General features: G+C 40.9%; 1 protein-coding gene across 1 annotated transcript in view; it reads right to left on the reverse strand.

Moving 5' to 3' along the window:
* Positions 1-258: 258 nt before the first annotated feature.
* Positions 259-21,436, reverse strand: part of LOC118211416 (CD109 antigen-like) — a 32,091-nt gene continuing 10,913 nt past the window's right edge. Inside the window, exons 11-34 of the mRNA XM_035388613.1 lie at positions 20,607-20,716; positions 17,993-18,211; positions 17,430-17,531; positions 17,207-17,269; positions 16,834-17,010; positions 16,409-16,561; positions 15,476-15,559; positions 15,127-15,187; positions 14,215-14,311; positions 13,728-13,845; positions 12,671-12,784; positions 11,557-11,775; positions 10,823-10,964; positions 9,784-9,960; positions 9,545-9,626; positions 9,020-9,248; positions 8,686-8,857; positions 7,452-7,642; positions 6,656-6,811; positions 6,068-6,133; positions 3,041-3,177; positions 2,539-2,695; positions 2,055-2,157; positions 259-1,304 (exon numbers count right to left, since the gene is read on the reverse strand). Of these exons, the coding sequence (XP_035244504.1) occupies positions 1,114-1,304; positions 2,055-2,157; positions 2,539-2,695; positions 3,041-3,177; positions 6,068-6,133; positions 6,656-6,811; positions 7,452-7,642; positions 8,686-8,857; positions 9,020-9,248; positions 9,545-9,626; positions 9,784-9,960; positions 10,823-10,964; positions 11,557-11,775; positions 12,671-12,784; positions 13,728-13,845; positions 14,215-14,311; positions 15,127-15,187; positions 15,476-15,559; positions 16,409-16,561; positions 16,834-17,010; positions 17,207-17,269; positions 17,430-17,531; positions 17,993-18,211; positions 20,607-20,716 (3,320 nt within the window). The 3' untranslated portion in view covers positions 259-1,113. The remainder of the gene's footprint in view (positions 1,305-2,054; positions 2,158-2,538; positions 2,696-3,040; positions 3,178-6,067; positions 6,134-6,655; positions 6,812-7,451; positions 7,643-8,685; positions 8,858-9,019; positions 9,249-9,544; positions 9,627-9,783; positions 9,961-10,822; positions 10,965-11,556; positions 11,776-12,670; positions 12,785-13,727; positions 13,846-14,214; positions 14,312-15,126; positions 15,188-15,475; positions 15,560-16,408; positions 16,562-16,833; positions 17,011-17,206; positions 17,270-17,429; positions 17,532-17,992; positions 18,212-20,606; positions 20,717-21,436) is intronic.

Below are 21,436 nucleotides of genomic sequence, written 5' to 3' on the forward strand. Positions count from 1 at the left end.
CTTCCTTAGCCATTATCCTCAGACCTTTGAAGTTGAGCGAGAGCACTCTGTGGTCTCCACCGCTCAGTCTGCTGCACAGGTTAGCTACCACAGAGTTAAAGAGCACGCCTGCTCAAGTTAGATTTACGGAGCTCTTAAGTGCCGTTGCTCGTTCACGGCCATGTTGAGCGAGAATAGTTCATCACGCTGACTTAAAACACATTGAGCCTCAGAGTGATCCTTTTGAAGTGGGTCAAGCAAAATAAAGCAGATTTTCGGTTATTTATCATCTTTGACGAAGCTTGGCCTGTCGTTTATTTTCAAAGGCTCGTAGACGTGCGGGGCTTCAAACTGTTTCGGCTTTTATTGTGCTGTTCTCAACCATTTCATGGGGGTGCCATTCAGGACACGGCCGAACCGAAGTCGCACAGTTTTGACACAGTTTCTCACTTGAGTCAGCTATTAAGGCAGCACATTTAAAAAGCATTACTCAGGCAACCTACTGAGGAAAGCATATACAGACATGATGGCTATATGTTACAACATAGGGTATTTACAATCATATCAATTTCAATTAAAAACACCCCACTTCTGTCACTAATGTATTGCAGCAATTGTACTTCTTCTGTGTAAATCTAAGCAATGTACATAATTTTTTTTTCTAGGCTCAACGCAACATCGTTTTTGAAATGATGCTTCATTCAAGTTTATGCTTTATAAAGATAATTAAAATGTATCATTATTTGAAATAAAATGTACTGGTCTCTTAAGATTGAAATCAGCTAGAACCAGATGCTAGTCAGGACAAAAGCAATTCATATTTTAATTTGTGTACATGTCCTAAAGTTATTATGCTTTTTGCTGCTAATAATAAACATTTCCCATCTAGAATCCCAAAGAAAAATACATGTATCAAAATAATTAAAAAAAGGAAATGTTTGCAAATTACAAAATGACATTAAAAAATTGCATAATTTCTCCCAGTGCATTATCAAGCGACAGCTACAATGAAACATTACCCAGCGCATTAAAAAACATGCCACTTTGATCTGTGACAGGTTAAAATATAAAACTTAGCTCCCGTGTTCCGGTAAACCGCCATGTCCGCACACAGGGTATCGGTGACGCTTTCCGTCAGCGCATGAGGGCGGCGAGGACGACCAGTGCGCACGCGAGGCTGCGGACGTTGTTATGCCGCGGGCCGGAGACAGAGACGCCGCCGGACTTGGGCTTTTCCCCGCAGCTGCCGCAGTCTTTCCCGCAGAACGAGCAGAGTGAGGTGCGGCGCATCATTTCTGAATTGTACACCCTCTCCACTTTCCTCCCTGAGGGACAAACAAATAAACAGGGGGGAACGGGGTTTACTGGGTGAACGGAAGACGGTAGGATATGTTGTGTTTGTTTTGAAAGGGGAATGGCGCAAAAGCTAGGGTATGGTAGCATGATAGCTGCAGCCTATCTGCTTTATTTTCTCATTAGCATGTTTAGCACCCTCTAGTGGCAAGGGTACCGCAAGTTACACTGAAGGGAGCCATTCAGTCACTGAGCGTATGAGTAATCAACACTTCTGCCACTGAGTTGTGGCCATAAAAGGGGAGGGGGAATATATATATATATATATATATATATATATATATATATTTTTTTTTTTTATAGCCCAGAATGAGGAAAAATCATCATTGGTTCGCCCACCATCTCAAAGCTGGTATTCTAAGACCAATGCTTATTCTCAATCTGCTGACTTCACCCCACCAAACAACTATGTCAGATTGTTTAATTTTGAAATCAACTGTATGGTTTTATTTAATGCCCAGTGTCTGCCTTCCACCAGTCCAGTTAACATGAGGATTTGTGGATCTGGACAGGCACTGCACAGTCTTTGTGTCTGGGAAATACCTGCTAATCACTTGCTTCATCCCCAGCTGAGTAAGGGGCTCAGAAAGAGCTACGCAAGAGGTTAGGGATTAGAATGGTGACTGATTTCAATGGTAAGGAAGCTGTGTCAAAGTTTCTGTGCTTTTTGTGGAGTTCCCCCTTCGACTGGAAAACGTATGTTGTGAAACCAAACTGCTTACGCGGCTCATAGTAGTCATAGATGAGGACTGTGCCATCTTGAACATTTGCCACTTTGAAGTCCCTCACCGTTGGGATGTCAATGCACACCTGTGATGTGGTTACCTGCAGATTACAGACAAAAATAAGAGGAGGAGAAAACTGGACTTGTTATCCCTCAGGGAACAAAGCAGTCAATCACATTTAGTGCTTCCAGTCTAATTTACTGTTGAACTTCTGTATCTTTGGTTTGTGCAGCTGTCAGTTGCCAAGAGAAAATTTGACAGATCACACATCCTCAGTTCTACATTCTTATTCAAACTTCACTCAATTATTCAAAATCTTTATTTCAAATTTACTGGGAGAAGGAGAGATTTCACCCAACATTCTCTCATAGAGCAGGTCTCAGAGGAAGGCTTCATTTGAGTCCTGCTTCCACATCTCTGCAGCACATGAATGGAGAAAATCTCTGTATTTAGCCAGCGTGATACATTCCAGCCAACTCACCGAATCCAGATAAAGAACAACTTTACCAGGGGGCGTTTCCACTTTCCTCACGACACCATTAGTTCTGACCCCGCCCTCAACTGGCCGAAGCCCAGTGAGCATGCTCACTTCCATCAGCGCCATGCCCGTCTGAACAATTTGCTGACCCTCCCGCAGTCTGGGGGAGAGGGAACAAGCAATGCTCAAAATGTTCTGCAACCTTCCCTGGAAAGGATGCATTTATTATTATAATTATTATAATTATTATTATTATTATTAGTAGTAGTAGTAGTAGTAGTAGTCTTATTATTATTATTATAGGTTTCTCAGGCAAAATTGGGTGGGGAAGAGCATACACATATGCACACACACAGATAAATATCTATACAAGTAAGTGCAGTGATGGGTCACATCAAAAGCGTTCTCCATGTCTAAGTTTAAAGTAAATTTGACACTATTTGCCAAAAGCTGACAAAGCAACAGGCAGTATCAGTGTGGAAGAGACGGTACCTGTAACGCTCACCTAGTGCAGATGTTCAGGGAGACGTGGTTCAGGTCTGTGTCTGTGACACCAACGTCCAAATCAAACGCCTCGTCACTCATGGTGTTGCTGCGACGCCTGGATAGCGTGCGGGTGTTCAAGTTGTAGAACACGTTCAGCTGTTTACCAGGATACAATGGAAATAACGGTGCATTAAAACAATGGGCAGATACATGAGGTGCCATCACCATTTACCATGATCAATTAATTAAACTAGCTTCTCTCGCCCCAGGTCGAAATGACAAGTCAATTAATCTGCAGTTCTTCACCTGTCTTGTCTTGAATTTAAATCAATGCAAGGACATTAATAATCCTGGTGCATGTGCTTCCAATCACTAATGTCCTTTGTTGATTATATTTTTGCCTGTACAGTTCCATATTGACATTACCTTAAACACTTTTGCTTGTGTAACATCAGTAAGTTGAGCTTTCTTGATTACTGAAACTTAACCAGAGTGAGAACGCTTGCATAATTATAGACAACCAGGCCTGTCATCATTTTTATATATGACCCAATGCATGGGATGCTGTTTACTTAATTAATGAATTACATAGTCTGCACATATTATAGGCTCATATCACAGTTGTACATACTCTGAACTTCACAAATATACAATACCTTATCAGAAAGAAGCAAAAAACCAGTAGCTAGGACAGTAGGGCTATAATCTTAATTTCACTAATAACTCTTATTCACTCATAGCACACAACGCATGCATTCCAACACACTTCCATTTTAAACGCGGTATGAATTGCACAGCTAATGCATTAGTTGTGGCGAGTGACAGCACACATGCTATTTAAGGTAGTTTTATCGCAGCGCCACTCATAAACGAACAGATGTGGGCCCACCTTCCTGGAGGCGCCCTCCAGGTTTTCACCATGTGTGCACAAGCATTTCGCAAATCCGTTTTTCAGTAAAAAAAAAAAAAAAGCAAAAATGGGATAAAAATACCAATTGAATAATCTGAAATACACTAACTGAATGAACGCAACTTCAGAAAGGAGCGCAATAAGCATAGAAACATAAGCTAAATTACAAATACTGTTCTTAATTGCTGAGCGTGGTAAGCCTGGTAAGCGGGGGGCAGAGGGCAAGGGGGTGAGGGCGGGGGGGGCATTAAGGCCATTCAGAATGAAGGAGCATTAATGCAGCAGATGCAGAAAAAAACAGTAAATTATTGAGTGCCCTGTTGTAATATTTAAAGTTTTTGCAGCAGGGGGGTGTTCTTTGAAATGGAGAACATGTCTGTTCTCTGTCCTGTTTTTTAAATATATTTTTGCAGTGCAGCAGAAAATACCTCCCTCTGGACAGCAAGCTGAAAACAAGATGTTTTTTTTTTGGAGTTGGCAAGCAAGAGCAATGCAGTTCTATTACATACAGAGGCAAGACATTCCACCCAAACCTCTCCAGACATGAGTGGGAAAACACACACTGAGAGCAAGCCACAGGTCCCGCTTATTTAAAATGTAGTCTGATGGGGGGAGGGGGGGGGGGGTCTTGCATCAGTCTGAATTTTAAATAAGAGAAGGACTGATATGGTGGGGGGAGGGGGGGTAAATATTGAGACTGGAGCAGGCAGCAGTTGTATGTGGGGAGTTCAGAGCAGGTGGCATGCAGGTCCACTGATTTTATACAAACAGGATGGTCTGAAAGTGGACACCGATGATTAGACAGCACCATTCATCTGACATACAGGTTAGTGGACTTGCGCCCCACCTCTTCTGAGCTGATGCCAGCGATGAGGCTGCAGGTGCCTGCCCAGCGGTGGGCAGTTTTCAACATTTCGGTTAGGTTCAGGCTCAAGTCCTCAATAAACTTTCTGTCTCTGGCTAGGCTGGTCCAAAGTGTTTAAAAGGCATGTTTTAATATTTATTCCACACCTGCTTATGGCTAATAGGCAAACTATTTGTTGTTTACCGTGGCAGTGCAAAATAATCTCAATAAGTTGTTTATTGATGGAAAATGGATCTGGTTTGTAAGGAAAGGCTATTTTACTCTTGGTCGTGGGAATACGAGTGTGACACAGGATGTTCACAGATTAAATATTGGAGTTGGGTGACACATCCATTTCAATCAGGTAAGAGCAAATTTTCAAGTTTACATGAATGGGACCTGGCGTGTGAGTCAGTTGTCATTGCCCTGATAGGGTCTGGAGAATGGTTAAGATGCGTCCAGATTCAATCAGACGTTGACACACTGCCTCCACAGGTCACGCGGCATACGTTGGAAATAGCAAACATCATATGTCCCCTCTCAGGTCATGTTTCTGTTTCTTCATAATAAATATGCTCTCAGAAGAAACGGCTCCAAAAGGTTCTTCTGTGTCTCCATAGAGGAACCCTATCCTGTTTAAATGTTTGTTTTCAGGCAAAATGGTTCAATTTGAGAGCTTTTACTCGTTTCATACTTACCACAGAGGGTTCCATACAGAACTAAAAAGAGTTTCCCAATGGATACAAACCAAAGAACCCTTTTTTCTGAGAGAGTATTATATGACTAAATCAATGTATTATCTGCTGCAGTTATTCTATTTATTTATTTATTTATTTATTTATTAGAATCTTGCCTTGTTAAAGGGTGTGTCCATAATTACTAATCAAATCCAAACTGACAAAATGAAATTGCAGATTGCTTTATCAGGAGAATCCTTTTGTGGTAGCACACACCACAGAAATTTGAGGAATGGGAAAACTTTGCTGGTTACCAGTAACAAGAGAGCTCCTTGTGAATATTTTTGCCACAGGGGAAAATGTGCACAAAATGAAATAGAAAATGAATTTTTCTGGCACAAAATGTTCTGCACAATGACACAGTCATCTCAAATGCCTTAGCCTGCATAATCTGGCTTTATAATTAATGAGACTTTAATAAAACTGCCATTAATACTTAAGGTAAATGACTGAATTGTATGTACAGTAGAAAAGCACACCTTTAGATCTCCACAGTTAACATACTGTGACATAGATTATTTAAACATAGTTAGCGATTAATCCAATCTGCAGTACCTGAAATAGAGCAAATCCTCTTCCCTCTATGGAAACATTTAAGTGCACATCCTTCCCAGCTTCAATCTGCAGAATAGGAAATAGTGTTACTTTCTTGCAAATATGCCAGTACAACATAGATATCACAAAGCTTCAAGATTTATTTGAAGGATAATTTGTTACTAAATAATGCATATTAACCTGAATGAATGAGCATGTGCAACGATAAGCAATGGGTGATATAACATGGTGTGCACTGAAACTCATGATCTAAACAATGTGCTTTCTCCCAGTCAAGTATTACTTTATACCATTGCAGTCTTTGTGTTTATTGTGTCGTATGGAACTGTGCTGGTGGCATAATACTGCTTTTTATTGCATTGCATTGCACCATGTTGTATGTAGAACAGTACTAAATTGTATTCTAGATATTGTAGGTAGTACAGCATTTCATTGTGTTGCTGCCTTATATGTACTATAATATTGCATTGTGTCATGTTGCATTGTATTGTATGTAGTATAGCATTGTATTTTATTGAATAGAGTTGTACATTAGTATTCTACTGCGGTGTATGGTGATATATCATATGTAGTATAGTATAGTATTACCTCTTGGCTCTGCAGCAACAGAGAGTTGGCAGAATTGATATGAAGCCTAGCAACCACTTGAGAGTTCATGGTCTTGACTGTGATCCACAGGTCGATGGCATCTGACCCGCTAAATGCCGCATAATGGGACAAGGCCTGCAGCGCTACGACAGTGTCCTGATAGAGGGGCAGAGAAGTAAAAAAGTTGTAGACAACATTTGCCAAAGGGGAGACCCACATCAATGCCACAACAGATCTACATCCAATGACTATACATTCTGTGTGGCTGATCATTTAAGTTTTTTGACCTTCCACCTCCCCATTCAAGTGTATCCTTGTTCTCCCAATTAATCAAATGAAAAAGCTGAAATAATGAAAAAGCTATGTCAATACATGGTTCCAAATGAAATCCAAATCGTAAGAAACGAATAAAGCATTTCAACTGTTTGTCGATAGTTTAGAATATATTGCGAATGATATGCCGTTCAATGCATTTTTCAATAAGAGCGTCATTTACAGTCCCTCAAGGGCTGATTGTTTGCTGACTTTGTTCAAATCCCCTGGCCTTATTAGTCCATGAAATGCTACATAGAAAAAGCCATATTCACCGCTAATGCGCTTAAATTATTTGAGTCTTCACCTATGATCCAAAAATCACATGCCTCAGACTAAGGGCCTGTTGTCGGCAGGGAAACGGTGATAGACAGTGGGCCCCTGGAAGAGAGCACGCCTATTATTTTGGTTTTGGGGGAAGTGCTAAAGGACCTATTTGGGGCTTCCCAGGTGAGCATTTGGCCAGGGGGCAGGGGGACAGTACCTGCGTGGAGCCATACCCTCCCAGGTGGTTCCTCTGCTGACTCAGCCACTTCATGAGGGAGATGCCCTCCACCACCTTGGCCTGGGTGAAGAGGGACAGGAGCGCGTAGGCGGCCATCTCTATGTTGGCCGACCGCGGCTGCCAGGAAGCCGACAGCCCTGCGCCCGGCATGCTCCAGAACACCACGCCGTCTGAGGAGGAAGCGCCGCTCCGATTAAGACTGTTTGGGGACCGAACAGCTGCCACATAAAACCTTTCAGCGGGGCCTTCAAGAAGTGCCCTCAAAGTAGACGCCTACATATATTTGCGGGACAAAACATACTGTGTGTATATATTCTGCAGACGGGAGCAAGCAGTCAGAGAAGAGACTGAGAATATTTGGACTATTTAAAATGTTAGTGATTTTGTATTTTTGTTTGTCATGAGTTTGTAATAAAAAATTGTGGATCACTGTCCTTTTCATCTCAACTGAAAATCATTGAGTACACATGACTTATTTTACATGCCATCTGGCCTTATTAAATTGGCGTGCCATGTCCTCTGCATCCCACATTCCAGAGCCTCCTCGGAATGGGCTTTAGTGTACGTGGCCCGGATTCTGTTCTGTTGTTATGGAGTCGGAATACTTCTTTTCAAACAGAACAATGAAAAATGTGACTATGTTATTAATAAAAAAAATAAGCTTATTGTTCTTCCTAGCATGTACAGTATCTGATTATTTAGCCTGTATCAAAGCTTCATTATGGCAAGAAATATGACGCTGCGGGTGGAAGGAGAACAATGGGTTCGGAATAGGATCACTTGGGTGGTGTGGTAGTGGGTGGAAGAAAGTAAGAACTACCTCAGAAGTACCTCAGAGAGCAACCTACTTTATATAGCAAAGCTCACAACCAAGTAATTATTACCTCAGTGTACTTCACATAAAGTCAGAGTGCTAACTACTGAGTACATTTTAAACCAGAGTTTCCAAGAGGTACCAAGTAAGAATTAATGTCCTGACAAAGCAAAAGGCCAAATATTATGCGCTTAAATCCCAAAAAATATTTTTCTTAAAACATTAAGTAACATACATATAAAGACAGCATAATATGATGGTAAATAGCATTACTAGCATGGATTATGGATGTAAATTCATATTCATTTTCTGCAGATGTGCATTGTAACAAACTCTGGTAAGTTCCTGTATAGCACTAATGTATAGGATTGCACATGAGAATGGCAGTGCAATTATTACCCTTTATATCTGCTCTGCTCAGAAGCTCATTCAGGGCAGGTTGCGCACTGACGTGTTCGGCCAGAGACAGAGCATAGGCCACCAGGGACAGGCTGTAGTTACTGGAGATCCCACCCGAGAGCTTAGACTCCAGGAAGCTCAGCGCGCTTGTCACCGTGCTGGCGTACAAATCCTGACGGCAAACAATAGCAAAAGACAGCATGAGCAAGTGGGATATCACATTGGTTAGCATGAGATAGGGTTAGACAGCGTGGGGATGAATTATTGTGGGACAGTGCAACGTACGTAATCCAAGAAGATATGACAGGACGTGAGGTAGGTTGTTGTGACGTACCTTGTTGGCCTGGTCCTCCAGCAGGGCCATCAGAGCGTACGCGGTCAGGGATACGGGGCCGTCTAGGCCTCCCTGGAGCTCGGTGTGAATGACCCTCCCAGGCTCCATGAAGGCCCCGTCGGACCCCTGCTGGCCGACCAACCAGGCTGCGGTCTTGGAGAGAACGTCGACGTCGATCATGATGAACGGCCGCGCCTGGAGGAAGCACCGCAGCACAAACGCCGACAGCCTGCCGGAGAAGATGGACGCACGTCAGACCTCGAAATGTAGGGTGAGCCACAGAGAGATAATGCGAAAGAGGTTCAGGTGAGGTTGGTTAAGCAACCAACACAATTCCATACAACACAACGAACACAAACACTGCATTGGAATTATCTATTAAAGTATCAGGTAAGGTGTGATATGATGTGAGATAGAGTGGTACGTAGTGGTGACGTAGGGTGAGGCAGCGAGAGATGAGGTTTGATGCTGCGAAATGAGCATGCCCAGACCCTAAGATTAATTCTGGTTGCTACGGGTACGCACCATGTGCTACCGGAGGCATCACTGTCTCCAAAGGCACTGAAAGAACCGTCCCCCCTCTGGTAGGACAGCTCTCGCTGGTAACCTGAGCGGAGGTACAGGGGCATCATTTAAGATCTGAAGCTTTCATTTCAAAGGGTAAAGAACTACTGAGGCAACGCAACAATGGTAATGTAGAAAGAAATGAAGGAGTATCAGTTGGTAAAGGTGTAATGGTTTCTAGAGGATGATGAGCAGATGACCTTCCATCATGAATTGTATGGCTCTGCTGTAGACGGCCTCCTCCACCTGCCCGGTGACGGTAAGGTACTGCAGGACGTAGATGCTGGGGGCAAAATGGATCATGTTCTGCTCTCCACAGCCATAGGGCATCTGTATGAGAGACTCCAGCCCTGAGAGGGAGGGCCCCAGGATGTTACCTGTTCAAACCGAGAAAAAAAAAAAATGAAAAAGACAAAAACAGAGCTCACCAAATGGTGCACCGCAACACAGAATGGCAAATGCAATGATAATGATATTTTAATGATACTCTATGAATGGTGGAGGAGAGAGGGGAGGGAGGAAGGGAGAACAAGAGACAGAGAGAAAGAGAGTTCCAAAAATTCCAAAAAAAAGCCAAGGTCACAAGAAGACACTGGCTAGAGAGACTGAGAGTACAGACTAGAGTATACAGTAGTCTATACTACTACTTATACTACTAGACTATATAACTTAGTACATGAACTTTGATAGCTGCTGCTCAGTATAGAATAGATTTTGTACAGTGCTACTCTTTGTAATGTCACCAAGAATTAAAGCAAATTTTACAGGCAGAAATGCCTCAGAACCTCCAGTTCCTACTACCCTGGATCCATACGGCTCAAAGCACTGACACTGAAACAGTCAGACCTTGTGCTGTCAAAGATAGTGTTATATTCCGTCCTACTTGTACGAAAAATTTGTGTGCAGTTTGTGTTCAGTTCAACCGCAGGACTGAAAGACAGGCAACTGTTCTTGGCCAGTTTACCATAGAGAAAACACACAATGTTCGCTTCCCATGTCAAATCTGTCCTCTGAAGGCCATCTTGTGTTTTTGTGTCACGGTTTACCATGGGTGAACTCCAAACATAAAAATGAAGAGAGTTTTCCCACCCTTCCTCACTACGAACATTGAGGTAAACAGACGAGCCAAGTATTCTGATCAAGGAATGTACTGTAATGCTCTGATGTCCTTCACCGGCCATCGGAGAGTCCCATCATTAGGTCTCATCTGTGTGAGAACCAGATGAACTGCAGACGTACCGACCGCAGTCACTTCTGCCCTTTGGCTGCCCGGCACCACATCTGGGGGAAGGGTGAAGGTGATCTCGCTAGAGTGGTTCTGATTGGACGGGACCAGCTCCAGGAACAGAGACTTGCTGAATGACTTCTCTATTCCCTCCGACTGAACAGAAGCAAAAGCATCTTGCACAATGTTATCAAAATGGCCAGTAAGGCAATACTGTAGGTGAACAACAGAACAATCTTAACTTGTACCGCATAGAATAACCTTACTAAATCTGAATGATGCCTAATTTGCACATCGCTTAGCTGTCACACATCAATCTCCTACCTCCACACCGCTGTATGCTGTATTAGGATATATTTAAATATTTCTATTGGTGCTGTGTGTTTTTTGTGCCACTGATGTGTCTTTTTTAATTGCTGCTGTAAGACAAGTTTCTCTAGAGAAAAAAGTGAACTGAAATGAACTGAACTGAAACAGACACCAAAGTTACATACATCACATTATATTACATTACATTCAATTAGTTGACATTCTTATCGAGAACTAAATAAGAGAGAGCATTAAATAACAGAAGCAGTAACAACAGAAAAATAAGGCTGATTTGTTAATTAATGGGGTCCAAGCAGCACTGTTGAGACTGAGTTGAGATTGTAATTGTGAAACCGAAAAATAAATATTTATATTCATCTTATATTTCCGGGTGTCTTTATTTCTTAATGAATCTCATAATTGTGCATTTCCATCATACCTTGACCAAAACTGTGCTGGTAACTGTGTCAGAGGCAAAGAAGGACATAACTTTCGCTGTCACAGACATCATGCCAAGGACTTTGGGCCTTATGGGAAAAAGAACGGTGGCGTCATTGCGGCTTTGCACGGATACACTCCTCGCCCCGGCGCTCGAAGACGATTGGTTGTCGGCGAAGATGAACTCAAACGATTCGCTCTCCTCCACAATCACGAGAGCCTGCAGGGGTGAAAAGCGAGAGTCACACCAAAGGGTCAGCGCACGCATATCACTTACCTCATGGGATGGGCCACACAGGGGACACAGCAACAATTGCAGAAATTACTGGAAACCACAGTCATAGAACAATTAGAATGGATCATGTAGAATTATGAAATGATGGTTTTTGTGGTCTGCTGTCAAATGTGTCAAGTGGCTGCAAGTCAACTTGAAAACCTGGCTTGTCTTGAATAATGTAGGGTGGAGGCGTGTGGTGGTATAACAGTGAAATATCGTACGTCTCATATAACACATTATATATAGATATCACTATATCAAAGCAAGCACACAGTGGATAAATGTTATTTGCATTGTTCCGATGAAACAAAATATGAAACAATAAAAAATGGTTAACATAACAATAACTGGCAAATTTAATTCATTGTTTCATTTTCACTCAAATTAGTCATTTCAAATGGACTCTTGGATTTCATTATTATAGCAGCATCTACCATCCAGGTTACATCTCTGCAGGTGATTTATCAACCAGAGGTGGCGCTGATGACCAGTGAGGTGGGGGTTATCTTACAAATGGAACCTCCTGTCTCTGTTCCATTCGTACCAGGTTTACTACTCAACAGTCCCATGGACCTGGTTAAATCTGGCTAATGTTCTTACAACCACACCAGAGGAATTTTTTCTTTCATTTTGATGTCCTCTGTCAATTTGTCTCTGCCAGTCACCATTTTGTTTCACCTTGGTCCATCAACTGAGATGTACAGCCACTGCATCTGAGGACCTAATTACTTGCACCGATGTAGACCGGATCAAATTTCTGCTAAGAAGCACATTCAGCCAGGGTGATGCAAACCTTCAAAAAAAGACCTATGCAAAAAAAGGGGCTATAAGAGCTCACCTTCAGCTCCAGCTCCAGGTTGTTGTACACTTGGATCTCCAGGACCAGCTGTTCTCCACGGATGATGAAAGGGGGGAGGTCCAGAGTCATGAAAACGTTCTGGAACACGGTCAGCTGTAGAAAGACTTAAAGTCAGTCCCTTGGATCAGACTGCACCCCCTGCATGAGCCTGCACAGCCCCCTGCTGGACATACTGGAAATTTTGGCTCCAAGTGCTGGGACACAACACAGATTCTTTGTAATGACCAGATGGTCAGCTACTGCTCTCCTAGCACATTCTTGATTTCCTAAAGGAGGTTCTGACACTATATTGAAGTTTATAAAAATATTCATGAGGTGATGAATAACAAGGGACCATTTAATCTGAAACTAATTTTATTTTATCTGGAATAAGACTGAAGTTAAATAAACAGAGCTACTGGGTGGTTCATTTGGTTGAATGGATGAACCCCATGGTCTCAGATCTAGTCCAGACCGCACCATTGCTGACTGTGGCCCGGTGGCCACATAGGGAAACACGCAAATGGTGATTGCGTCACCCAGGGTACTGGTGGTCTCAGTCCGTTTGGGGTCCGCATGTCAACACTCACTAGTGACCCTCACTGATCGACCAGGCACCTGTGAACTGCACACCAAAACACAGGTCCGATAAGGTACAATGCTCATTTTGTACTGTTATTCATAGCCAAGAGCACATAAAGTCCAGTTCACACAGTTAACATCACTCTGACCTAACCTATGCTAAGTCAAACTAGGGGGCAGTACAAGCTACAATATCAGGACGATAATACAAAGTGCAATAAGTGAGGTCAGATTCTACACTCTCCCGAATTGGCAGTGGGACTCACACTTGAACACGACAACATGAATTTAATCGGATATTCCAAATTACGGTGGGAATTGGACATATTCTGCCCTATTTTAGGCACCAAATTTAAATACAAAAAATGAATAAACAAATGCTCTGTATGTGTAAGTGAGGTCACTGTGTAACTGCAGAAAATAAGAAAGCGAGGTTTTGCAGTCAGTTTTTGGTTGACATGATGGTAAACGGTACCTTCACTGGTGTAGACATGAGCCCCAAACCCAGATTGTCTGACACTACAAAGGCACTGGCAAACCAGGAAGTGATGCGATCAGGCACAGTGAAGGGGAGATTTGCAGTCGTTGACGTGCTGTGAAATATGAAACACAATACAAAATTAGCTGTTTATAGTGTATTCGCAATTGAATGAATAAGATTTGCATCTGAGAATACATAAATAGCCCAGGGTTCAACATCACAACTTTTTTCACTCTTTTCCACTCAGGAAAGTTGGTAAGATATCTACTTGGCCAAATTTAATTTATATCTGCCCAAATTTGCCAAAGTTTACCTGTTATGTGAACGGCTTACAGAACACAAAGCTTGTCTTAATAACAGACCGTGGTTTCAGAACCCCTGGCCTGGTTGACTGTTGCCCAGGTGAGATTTCCCCCAGGATTCTATTCCCCAGATGATCCTCCCCTTGGTGATTGCTCTAAGTGTACTTCCTGCGCTTTACCTCACGTTGGTCTCCAGCCATAGCCATGTCTCCGGTGAGTCCCTGCACACCTGAGGCTCCCAGTCCACCCCCTGCTGTGGAAGTTGCATTTCGTCCCCTGCCATGGACATAAAAGGATTAGTACTGCCAAGATCCACCCCACGCGTCATTTAAACATGCCTCTGTCCTGTAGTTACAGGAGTTGCACCTACACCATTCCAGCCAACTAAATGCATTTAAAGTCATGGACATGGACAGTCATACATGTGCCATAATAACAGTCAGAATTGTAGTGAGATTACGTCAGGAAAAAACTAATCTGCCTCTTATCTACTATCTATATGTAGAAACCAGAGCTTGGAGGAATCAGGGCTAATGGCATGCCCTCTTTTTCCATTGTTTTTATCAGGACATAGCAAAGCCTGGCCAGGAGAGTAGCATGGGGCTAAAGCACACATTTTTTACTGCACAATAATACGTTGTCGACATTATTTTAACAGAATTAGTCCTCCTTTTCACTGGATTGTGAGAGAGCTAGCTTGCAAAGTAAAGAAGATCCCCAAAAACGAGTAGCTGACTCAATTCATGTCATGTTGTCACAATAGTAAACTTCCTTGTTTTACTCTCTTTAGCAGAAAATCATTAGCTTGGGAGGGATCCAATGTGACTTCAGGGCCAGGGGTCTCATTTCAGAAACACAATACAAAGCCATGGGGGCTTCCTGGTTTTGAGGTTAAGTTTAATGTTACTGTGCTCTGTCCACAGTTCCTGGTCCTATTCTGTGACCCTGAGGGTGTAGTAGCACACAGTATCACAGATTTGTTTAAAACATGATATGTATATAAGATAATCAAAAAGGTAACTGTATAAGGCATGCATGTGTATTGAAATATGTTTACTGTGTCTGAATAACAATAGTAATTTTAAACTTACGAACTTCAAACTGCTCCCTGGGAGATAACGTGGCGTCTGTTAACACCATGATGTTGCCAGCCTGGAGAATGAAAACTTGTATGATGATGATTTTTACTGCCATGGCAGGTAAAATATATCTGCATGTACAAAATCACTATCAAAATGGCGGTTGCATTCATTCAAAATGTGAAGACACAAAGACCAGTGTGAATGCTTAATTGCTAATTAGGAATGGTAGGCTACATTATGCAGCAAATGACAAACGTGGAAGTATCAACGCTGGGGGCTATTTGGACATGTAAAGTAATACAACTTGGAAAAAGCCATATCAGTGTTTTCAGCGTGACTGTCTGCATGTCAGTGTTACCCTGAAAGTGGAGAAGGGGTCACCACTCATTGCAAACAGAAGATTATTCTCGTCCATATTGTCCTCAGTAAGTCCCCCCAGCACCTGCAATATCCCACACCCACATACAAAAAATGATACTGTTACAGCTTGTCAGAAAGGGTGGAACAAAAGAAGGGGTTACATTTCAACTGGTCAGTCAGGTTTTTGAAGTGCATTCATTCGTTCTGCTTTTAATGAAACTAGACTTTAATTTGTGCAATTTCCAACAGAATATTTCAAACATAAACCGTAGTCACAGAATGGATTGGTAAATAAAAAAGAGTTTAGTTGTGAGGGGTGCAAAAAAAGCCAAATGACTATCAAAGAAAACTTTGTTTTATCAAATGATGATATAACAATAACAGAACCAGGAAAACGAGTAAATATAAAACAACGCCATTCAATGAGTTAAGTCCCCCTGTTTCAAGTCAATGTAAATATTGGGAGAAAGTATGCTTTGACAATTTTAATGATTTGCAAGGTCAATATTTAGTTGCATACCCCTTACATTTGACTCATTGAATGGCATTGTTGTAATTCTTCAATGTCTGTTTGAAAAAACACATGAAATAAATGCAGACATTGCAAATTTAGCAAAATAGTATTTGTTTAGTACAGAGGAAGAACAACTGATTTGACATAACTGTACCAATATTTTTGAGTTTATCTGTAAGTATATAGTTATTTGCCAAGATATATTTACTGCTCTAGGTATAAACCGATGCTACAACAGAATCCATGACCAACATTTTAACATTGTCCTTATCTTTCACTCACAATTGCATGAAAGTCTAAATTAGAAGTTAAGGGTAAAAGACCATTTAACCCAGGTATGTACATGATCATGGTTTTTGTCATTGTTTTTTTTCAGGACAATTCAGATTTTTTATCTGACCAAATGGAGTTTCTCACCGGCTTTTCAGTGAGGTTGTTGCTCAGCTCAGGGCAGTTTGTCATCTTGTCCACCACCCAAATTCCCACCAGACTCCTGGGCTCAGTCACCGTCACCATGAGTGACACTTCCTGCTCTGGCCTCACATTGGCCTGACTCCAGTTCAGAGACACCTGCCAACACAACACATTGACTACATACCCTACATTGATTCATAGGAAATGTTTGTAAAGCATATAGCGCTTTCAGGCTTGAAAAACACCAAATAGACTATCAATAAATTACAATAACAGGAGGATCAACAAGTTACAATTTGTGTAACGTATTGATGAACAACTGATAATCCCAGGGGAATTATGTGAATCTTTCTTTTCAGTGATCATCCAAACCAGGAAACTATCCAGAAGCAATTTTTAATTTATTTTAAGAATTCATATGCAATTACATTGTTCCTCTGAAACTGGTGAACAGGAAAAGACGTTGCATCATTGACAATCTCGCCATCTGAGCGGACGCTGTAGACCACCAGGTGGGCCAGGGGTACCCAGGACTCCTTGGGTGTCAGGGAGAAGGACATGGAGGTCACCGTCCCTGTCTCTACCAAGTGGCCCCTGGACGTTACCTGGAGAGAAACTGAGGTCACCAGCTGATACAGTAAAGCATTTATTTTCAATTTTGAACAGATTTTTCAAGAACACTGTACTCATTGAGCAGTTCTGTACAATTGATGAGGTCATCAGCTATGTACAGTAATATCAATATTAGACCTGGTAGAAAAGGTTATAATGATAAAAATAGACAAAGTCTCATATACTTACCAAATACTGAAACTCTCTTAATGGATAACTGCTATTTGCAGTGAACCAAAGAGGATTCCCAACCTAAAATTATACAAATTTAATGTTGCTTCAATTGTTAGCACACATCAGTTTCATTTAAAGCCACACAATAAATAGTTATCATTTATATGTTATTATAATATGTATATATGTATTATATCAACAAAAAATTCACACAAATATTGATTTGTATCTGACTCACATGTGCAGGAGAGTTAGACCTGTGGATCTGAATGTAGGACATGCTGGGAGAAGAGTAGTCCCTGTAGAGATTCAGGGTCTGAACTGTGCCCTGGAATTGGGCCTAAAAAAGCAAACCAGATCGCAAGAATCACACCAAAACGCCAAACCAGTCCACGACAACCATGCTTAAACACTAAACTTAGACCTCTGTAACTGGGGGGCAAAAGAACAGATCACAATCTTTGGGCATAAAGACAAAAATAAACCATTCCAGACTGCAGTAACTAGATTTAAAAACCAAGGAAGGAACCAAGGCCTGAGAAGGCAGTTATGTGAAGAGATGGTGTCCTGTTCAAGATGTTCAAGATCTTAAATGGAATGTCTCATAGATGCTCTTCATCTGATTGAAATGTAGAATGAATCACAGTGATATTGAGGAGAAAGTATCTCTTCTATTTTGTGCTATTAACTCTATAGCAACACTTGCACGAGTCGAAACTGATAACTCTTCGCCTTTAAATAAAACATAAATATAAGTTGTTCTTTAAAAAAAAATGAGAAATAAAAAATTCTAGCACTCACCAGTATGGTGAGCACTGACACCTGGTCCATAAGTTGAAACTGGAAGTTTACTATCCCATCCTGGGGCACAGGGAGGCTCAGGTGCAGGGAGGAGCTTTCCATATCACCTGACTCTGTCCTACTCAGCTCAGGATATCTTCTCTGAGTCACATTAATGATAACATTGGTCGCCCGATCCATCAGAGTCAATGGATTTTGGTTGTATAATGATACCTTCAGCTGCAAACATAACCATAAGATATCAGTGAGCGTTCAAAAAGCAAAATGAATACTTTGTGGCTCATATCGCCTTGGTTAGTTTGAATTACATTACTGAAACAAGGTGTTCATTGGTTACCATCAAAATCATATCACAATTATAGACACATGCAGTGAAAAACCTATGGATATAGATAAGCAGGGGTGTGTTATTTGGGATTCTCTTGTCTGGTCTTACGCATTCTTTTTGGGAACTGAAGGGGCTAACATAAAAAGAAAAAGATCATAAACAAACATATGTATTCACTGATATTTATTGTAAGTAGGGCCACCAGTGTGTCTCTTCACATTTCGATTGTTATCCTCAAGGGGTACTAGACACTCAAACAGAACATTTTTGAGTGTAATTATGCAGTTCAATTGTGACTTATGAAAATTATTCATTGACCTAATACCGGAAAGTAAAAAGACAGACAGTGAACAATAATGGAACGTGAAACGCACTCGCTACGGAAAGCATGTATTTGTGTGCACAAGAACACAAAGTATCTGCCAAAGTACACTACGCACATTGCAATATAAAAATAAATCACACCATGAAGATATCAATAGACCATTAAAAACAAGCAAACAGTTAATTGAAGACTATGATCAACACCAAGGGGAAATCATGTCACCAGGGTAGAAGACAGCCTTGAGTAGCAGATGGATGTATTCATAAATGTGAAAACTCCAACGGAAGGAATTATAGCCAATCCCAAACTGAATGCGTTTTTAAAAACCTTGCTATAAACAGAGGGGCAATTCAGCTAGACAGCTTTGAACAAAGTATGTGCTGTAGACTGCTACTTTGTATAAAATCAAAATGAAAGAACTGATTGAAACAACTTATCATATATCTGTGGTCAGGGACAAATCAAATGGGAATGACAATTGTGTTTCACATATTGTATTTGTTCTTCAAGAAAAATCCATCACAACAGACTGGAACATCTTCCTTGCCAATACATTGTACCTTACTGCCATGAATTGCCTGTGATGTATTATAACCCTGATCAGCTCAGAAATTAGCAAATTATTTCTGTTGACCAGTTAACAAATATTCAGATTTTTGATACCAAGAAAGTGGACAGACTTGTCATGCCAACCCTCCAAACAGACCCAATTTGTCAATTTCAAATTCTTTTCACAAGAAAATGGCACTGCAGTGACTTCTGCAATACAGCAGAGGCAATCTTTCTTACTCATACCGAAAAGGCTAAATGATATTTGTCTGTTGTAACAAGCTCTGTCAATACAGAAAGATGTGTCTCTTCAAATGGACATGGCATCATGAATGACTATGACAAAATACGTTATCACAAAGTTTAGAACCTTGAATTTTCATTTTAACTGTGTTCAAGGCATTCACCACTTTGCCATAAAATTTTAAAAATATACAGCTCATCTGCTGAAAACTATATTATTATTATTATTATTATTATTATTATTATTATTATTATTAATAATAATAATAATAATAATACTAATAATAATGAACTATTTAAATAAACAGTTAATAAATGTTACATGTCTCTTTTTAATGCATTTCCCACTTCTACAGTAAAAAAATTAAAACCGATTCTTTTTACGATTTAAGAATACTGTTGTGTGCCTAGTCTCCTAATTTTTCGGCTGTTCCCGTTCGGGGTCGCCACAGCGGATCATCCTGATCCGCATATTTGATTTGGCATATGTTTTACGCCGCATGCCCTTCCTGACAAAACCCTTCCATTTATCCGGGCTTGGGACCGGCACTATGAATGCACTGACTTGCGCATCCCCAGTGGCTGGGTTTTGGGGCATTGGCCGGGATACGCACCCGGGCCGCCGGCGTGGCAGGCGGGAGCTCTACCACTGGGCCACCAATGCCCCGCCTAATCTCCTAAATAAATGAACTGAATTGCACAATTTAGTGTTGCTTGTAAACATTGCTGTCAATTATCATTGGTGCTTAATTAGAGGTAATTGCGTTATCATAATAGATGATTGGGATGATGTATTTGGGGTAATCGTGTGACATGTGGCTTGATTAAAAGGCTATCAACCTCTTGTTGGCACAGGACTGAAGTACATGTGAGACAACAAGTGGAGACAGACTGTGGTCCTAATTGATTATTGCTTTGCTACATGGAACTACTGTATAAATCAAGATCATTCAGGCAGTAATGGAATAGTCTAACCACAAAACAGTGCCCTGATTCCACTCCAGGAAGATTGTACGACATTAGTCATAACTGAACAGCCACAGGAGATTATGAATTAATTATGTCATGAGAATTATGTCATAATGTGACCTTTATTGTTTCCTCTTTCGAGGCCTAATCTAATCCAGACAGAAGTTGACTTGTTATGAAGCTGTAAAAAGTTTCCCTACCTGTGCAGTGAAGTTTAGAGAGGGTTTCAACACCTTGGGATGGTTGTAGAAGTTAAGGTGATATTTCTGGTTCACCACGGCCACCACCATTGTTCTGTTGTATTTTAATCCTTTGAGAAGAAAGCATCTCTCATAAATTTTAAATGATGTAATATTACGCTAAACTTGCTGTCTATCTATAATTAAACAGGACATATATCAACAGGTAATAATATTTAATATTAAAATATGTATAAAATTCCAACAACAAAAAAAACAATAAAACGGTAGTCATAGATAAAACTTTCTGATGAGTATCCCCCCACCCTGCATATTAAGAAAGTATTATTTTGATCAGGGCTGTATCTGACCATTTTGGTGCACCTGACCAGACACCGTTAACATACTGAGTCCACTCAAAGCCATAATGCAAGCATGTATTCAACTCTATTGTATTTTAGCTTCCCAAAAATAAGGTCAATGATCTCATCCACTCGCCGGTTTATTTTGCAACAAAACATCTTCACCTGTGTTGATTACACATAGCCTATACATGACTAAATATTTACGCCAACACTCAGGCCATTGTTTCTTCTCATCCGCCTGAATTAAATGGGTTGAACAATTAATAGACACGTTTCAAAAAACATTGATCATGATCATTTAGGGCCTAATGGGACTTGTTGCCAAAGCAGTGGCATTCCTATCGCTTTTACTGCAATTAAAATATCTTCTATTTTAAAAAATATCACACATGATACATATGATGCATTCATAGAAAATGTTCCTTTGCCAATAGGACGAATTGTAGCACTTTTAAGGCCTAGAAGAAAAACCACCATAAGGAAAGT

The sequence above is a fragment of the Anguilla anguilla genome, chromosome 1, assembly GCF_013347855.1.
Source record: "Anguilla anguilla isolate fAngAng1 chromosome 1, fAngAng1.pri, whole genome shotgun sequence".
Taxonomy (NCBI): domain Eukaryota; kingdom Metazoa; phylum Chordata; class Actinopteri; order Anguilliformes; family Anguillidae; genus Anguilla; species Anguilla anguilla.